At 38.4% G+C, this 6,035-nt stretch overlaps 1 protein-coding gene across 2 annotated transcripts; it reads right to left on the bottom strand.

Annotated features, from left to right (window-relative positions):
- Positions 1–496: 496 nt before the first annotated feature.
- Positions 497–5,432, bottom strand: LOC148850421 (uncharacterized). 2 transcript variants are annotated; one of them, XM_088946229.1, is made up of 10 exons: positions 5,002–5,432; positions 4,561–4,665; positions 4,328–4,444; positions 3,523–4,062; positions 3,063–3,433; positions 2,870–2,969; positions 2,640–2,699; positions 1,463–1,546; positions 1,168–1,284; positions 497–1,040 (listed from the first exon to the last, which is right to left on the bottom strand). In XM_088946229.1, exons 1-10 carry the CDS (start codon positions 5,044–5,046, stop codon positions 738–740), a joined length of 1,842 nt encoding a protein of 613 aa, XP_088802355.1. In that variant the 5' UTR covers positions 5,047–5,432; the 3' UTR covers positions 497–737. The 2 variants fall into 2 exon arrangements, with proteins under 2 accessions (XP_088802355.1, XP_088802356.1); XM_088946230.1 differs by having other exon boundaries at positions 4,561–4,644; positions 5,002–5,191.
- Between the last annotated feature and the right edge of the window lie 603 nt (positions 5,433–6,035).

The following is a 6,035-nucleotide window of genomic DNA, read 5'->3' as shown; positions in this document are numbered from 1 at the left end:
GGTGGCATTCTTGTTTTTTCTTGGCCGTGAGCCAGAGGCCCAGAGCATGAGCATCCATTGTCAAACGTTCAGAATTTCCAACAAAGACTCTTGTTGTGGGCCCCCTTTTAATGCCATTTTTACAAACGTCCATCACTCAAACAACTAGAACCTGGGATCTGAGATCATGTTCAATGTGCAATCTGATGAAATCAATGCAAACCCAGTGCATATAGAAGTCTAATAAGCAACCTTCATCAACCCCACCCAATAATCAGGAAAGAAATTGAACTGTATTGACAGACAATATTTTGGTTTCAGGACTCTGGAAACATTAATATGTGATTTTTTCTTATCAGCTTCCTCTTCCATCATTTAAAGGCGCATCTTCCAGTAGTCCATTGTAGGACCTCAGCCACCATTTTCTGTTTTCTTCAATCAATCAATCAATCAATCCTGTTAACATAACTAACAGCATAGGTATTTGAAAAGGACATAAGCATTGCACAGAAGGAAATAATGAAATTGCCTTTTTCATGTAAAGCTCTTCCTAGAAACAGATACAATAAAGGAATCGCCACACCCAAAACCCCTCGTGGAAGAAAAAAGGAAAAACATTTCTGTGACAATTACATACAAATGGATAAAATTATATTTACTTTTATTCTATGCTTGCTATGATTGACTGTGTACAGACCCTTCATCCCAAAGCCCTTTGAATGTTTAAGACTGAAGATTACATTAGGATGACAGAGCAACTATCTGTGTAAAAGGTACCTGAAACTGAATTCATATGGAATTACTTGTACCACCTGAGAAAGAGGCACCATTCTCCCTCTTTCAAGGCACTTCACTGCTTCCTTCCTGAGTTCATTGGGCAGCTGCAGGCAAATCCAATCCAGTAATGACTCCAAGTCCTTTGCAAAGTCAAGAAGATACCAGTCTAACAGCTTAGGGATTGCCAACTTGTTTGATGTTGATATACCAACTGCTGCCTGTAGGTAGTCCCTCTTAGCTGCTTCCAGCTGATTCTCAACCTGCGATGCTGTATATACCCTCACCTTCATTTGACAACATTTATTTCCGAGTTAGTAATAGCACAGGTATCATTTTAATCGAAAACAAAAATTCTTCAGTGAAGCATTTCAAATCATGGCAAGGAGAATAATCTAACTTGGATGAACTTACTGCAGGGGATGACCAGCTTCCACAAGAAAGTGCAAATGTAACCAAGGGTTCAGACCACTCCAATCCAAAGATGCTGCGCGCTGTCATCTCATCATTTTTTGGACCTTTTGCATAGGTCTGATTAGAACTCACAAGAAAAAAGGGTACTTTATCAGCACTAGGAATTCCATATTCTGGGAAAATCCAAGAGGAAAAAAAAAAAAGGTAGAAAGAAATTATCACTTATCCCCTTGCTTACCAACCCTACCCACACATCTATAGAACAGACAGAATTTGTTAAATGAACAGCACTTACATATTTTGAGTGATAAGGTAGCCTTAGGATGAAATGCTCAATTGTCATTGCATTCAACAAGTGACCACCTACATTTATTGTTGCCTGGTAGACACAAAAAGGACAATGCATCATTGATGCCTTTACTGAGATTTACATCACAAAGGAACAATTTGAGCAAATTGAATAAGGAGAAATCTATATCAAGTTGTGTATACTTCACACATCCATGGATGAGGAAACCATATGATTTATCCAAATGATAACAGTTGGCTTTTCTCTTTATTTGTCATTTTATTGTTACTCATGATTTATCTATTTTGAATAGCCAACAGTTCAAATATTTTAAATAACCAAATGAAAGGGAAGTAAACAACTAGAAACTTCTAGGCACTCGTATCTTTGTATTCCGCTAGAGTGTGAATGAAAATATATGACTAGAGGTCCTGATAATAATTGAAAGGTTGGATAATAATGATCATTCTACTAGGAATCTAGGATGAGTGTTTTAGTAGGCCTCCTATGAAGAAATCATGGAGACCACATCCATGCATGCATGCCACACATAACATGTATAGTTACTTTGGAGCTGTGCTCCGGAGTTTTATGTGATAGGCGAATACCACTTAGATTAAAAGGAAAAAATTATAAAACAGTTGTGATACAAATGTGTATGCTGAGATGGATGAGTGGAAAAACTAGAAAGAATAGGATCAGAAATGAAGTCATTCGAAGTATCTAGGAGTAGCTCCAATAGGTGATAAAATGAGAGAAAATAAACTGAAAAAGGACATTGGTATAAGACCAACAGCACCCATAAGAAGTGATGTGTTGCGAGTTGAAGGGGGTAGAAGGGCTAGGGCTAGACCTAAAAGGACCATGGGTACAAGTACTAAGAAATCATTTAAGCACCAATAACCTAACAATGTATATTGCATTAAACAGAACAGAATGGCGAAATAAGATTCGTGTAGCCAATCCCACATAGCTGGGAAAAGGATTTGATGATGATGATGCATACATCCATTAACTTCAACAACGTAAAACATACAAGAATTTCACATTGTGATCAAAATTCAATTTAACCCAGTAATAAGAGAACTTAGATAAAAACAAGTAAAAGATTGAGGATTTCTGATGTATTGTATGTGTAATGAAACAATATTTCATGATAAAAAGAATGCTCAATAGCTGTTACCTTCCGCATCATTGCAACGATCATATCGGGACTCTCCGGTATCCCATCCTCTAGGAACGCCTGGACCAATATAAGAGTAAATAGCCTTTTCTCATTTCACTTAATACAGTTTAAAGTAAAGTACGCGTTGCAGAACAATACAACATGCAGAAAAGAACATGAAAAAGTATATATATTAATTGGCTTCATATGAGTAAACTATTCTGATTAATGGTCATTGTCATTCATACATTCATCATGCATGAATTATAGATGTTGATCCAGAATGCAAGCTTCTGCTGATGAGTAAGAACATCTAGGTTGACAGATGCAAGCTTCCCAAGAAGCAGCCTGAAAATTAAGAAAAAAATTCACAAGTATGACTAGCTGCATTTTATGGCATAACTGAAATAAACCAATCCAATTTTAATTCCAATAGCTTACTTCAGTCTCCGGATCAGAAACAAAGAGTTTGTTCTTCGATTTGGATCAATTGAACTAGCTTCGATTACAAACAGGTGTTTGTATGGACCAATATCCCTCTTTCCAAATTCTGAACAAATACCATAAGGATCTCTGAACTCTGGTTCTTCATAGGTTTCATTAGATGTTAATTCTGACAAGGAAGACAACATATCGGGTTCCGTTCCCCTGTTCTTCATCCTGCTCATCCTCAGGAAAATGCTTGACAGGCACTTCAAAATATCTTCTGAGATTTTGTTAGGACCGTTACTCTCTCCTTCTGGTGCTGTTTCTTCAGGAACAACTGATGCGCTTTGCTCTTCTGTGTCTTGTTCTATGGCTCCACATTCTAGCTGGATATTTAGAAACTCATGCTCAAATTTACTGTGGCACTAGAAGGCATCTGGGAAGTGTTTCTGCACTGGAAATGGCAAATACATACCTGTAGCTTCAGAGGATCCAAACGCTTCTCTACTGATCTATTCTCAATGGGGGGCCTCTTCACTGGGGTTCTGATTTTTGTGTCTCCATCTTTTGGGGATTGCTTGTTGTTCTTTGACGAATTAGTGCAGGACTGATTCTCTTTTCCCCGCGCATCTTCTGAAAAAGCCGATGAAGGATGAGCTTTCTTCGAGGGCTGTTTCCCATTTGAGGGCCGAATAGAACAATGCACTGTTCGATCGGAAATAGGCTCAGAGGCCAACTGGGTCGAAGCCGAAGAATTGCCTGGAATAGAAGGTAGAATCCTTGCGATGGATGCCGCCAAATTGGTATCAGCTTGTGATGAAGCCTTGACTTGTTCTATTTTCGGGTTTCTGCATGAGTATGGCTCGTATAAATCTTTCGGACTCTCTGTGTTCCTCTTCGAGGATGAGATGTAGACAGCTTCCTGATAGAGACCTTGTCTGAAATTCACAACCTGTTCTTCAAGCCGAACAACCTCCTCTTCTAAAACAGCTACTTCTGCAAGAAGCTCCAATGTCTGAAAGAAAAAACGAAGAATGTACCTTGAGACTCCTGTGAATAAGAACATGATGTTTGGTTGTTTTAAGATTGATTTAAAGTGTTTCCAGCACAATTTGAGTTTTATCTTGTTTCGTTGTCCCAATTAATGTCATTCGTCCTTCCTCATTCAGTTCTGTGATAACCATCATTTCTTATTCTAATAGTTTCCTTTCTGGTGTAAAATTGAGGGGAAAAACCAAAGGATAAAAGGAAAAGACAGAATTTAATGAATGAGTACTAACATATGGAGGGAGATAAGGAGGAAGACGAGGTAGAGCTCCTAAAGGTCTTGTGAAAGCCCTCTCCAAGGCTCTGTGAACATTCTCTTCATGTCTGAGCTTCTTTTTTAGCTTATCGACCTGCAAATTTTAAATTAAAACAGAGCGATAAGAAAAGCAAGGGAAGAAAAATAATAATAACAAAGGACGAAGTGAAATCCAAATAGTCTTGGTTTCAAGAGAAAGAATATATATACATCTTGTAGTAATGCCATCTTCCTTTCTCTGCTTGAGCGGCGTCGATTTACTGTTGGTTTCTCGGAATCCATTAATCTGCTTGCCTGCAATTCCATCTTCTCCTTCTTCAGAAAGGAAAATCCAGAAAAAAGAAACCACTAATCACTCTCTCGATCACTCCAGAAAAAAAAAGAAGCTAGAAATTGTAAAAAGAAAAACCGAGAGCTATTCTGATTTCGGTTATGGGTGCCTACTTTATTGAGCTGGAAGGAGAGCTTACAAATATGCAAGAACAAGAAAAAGGAAAAGAAAAAAAAATCAGCTTTTACTTTTTATAGAAAATAGATAAGAGAAATCACAGGCATATCTCATCGATAAAGACAGAGACGATGGCTAAGAAAGGAAGCCAAATTTTCAATAATTATAACAACCAATCCGAGGCTCTCTTCAGAGATGCATACTTTGCCATACTTTCTCTGAGCTTTAACCTTCTGAGACGTCTCCATTAAAACGAAACTATATTTTCAAGCAAAGCCGGAAACCCATATCGGAATTTCACCAGAGCTGGCAACTCAATCGAGTCATAGAAGAGCTATCACAGTGTGGAGCTTCTCCAGTATAAAGGCAACCATTTATTTCAATGAATAACAGAAGCCCAGTTCGGATTTTCATGCTTCATTGGAGCTTTCATGGTCTGCAACGTCGTCCGGACTCTGGTATTCATCTTTTCTTTCTGGAAAACGAGATAGCACTGGAAGCCATCCAGAAAAGAAGAAGGAGAAATTAAAGCAATAATAACGACCACAATTGTTGAAGAAAAAGAGATTATAGAGGTGGTGGTGCTGAGATAACGGGAAAAGAAATAAAAATGAAGGCCGGCGTTAAAGAGAGATCAGAGACCTTGAGAAAATTTTCATTCCTTTTCAGAGCGGGAAACTTGAATGCAACACCCTAACACTAATCCCTGCGTTCCTCGATGGGCGTGAAATAAAACAACAAAACCCACGGTAGAAGACGACGAGATTTCGAGCTGAACGGTCATCGAATAAAGCGAAACTGAAGAAGAACAAGAAGGTTTTGAGGTTAAAATTACAAGTCTAGAAAATTTTGGATAACTCGAAGATGCGAACGAGAGAGAGAGAGAGAGAGAGAGAGAGAGTTCAGTATTCACAGTTTCTTCATCTCCTTCGTAAATCGTAAACCGTAAGCGTTTAAAAAAGCGTTTTCAGAGAGAGAGAGAGAGAGAGAGAGAGAGAGAGGAGGGAGGTGGTGTGACACCGTGACAGATGTTATTCGAGAAATCAAAATGCAAGGAAAATAAAATAAAAGAAAAGAAGGAAGTAATTATAAAAAGCATGCGCATCTTGGCGCACTTTAGTTTATCGGTCGACCCCCCTAAGGCCCCAAATCCGGGCCGGCGGGGCTCTCATCATGAATTAACTGTGAAATAACATGCGCTTCTCTCTTTTTAAATATATATATATATATATATATA

This window comes from Nelumbo lutea, chromosome 5, assembly GCF_056320005.1.
Source record: "Nelumbo lutea isolate HS-2025 chromosome 5, American lotus-T2T, whole genome shotgun sequence".
In the NCBI taxonomy this organism is placed as follows: domain Eukaryota; kingdom Viridiplantae; phylum Streptophyta; class Magnoliopsida; order Proteales; family Nelumbonaceae; genus Nelumbo; species Nelumbo lutea.
This window is presented reverse-complemented; position numbering and strand designations above follow the sequence as displayed.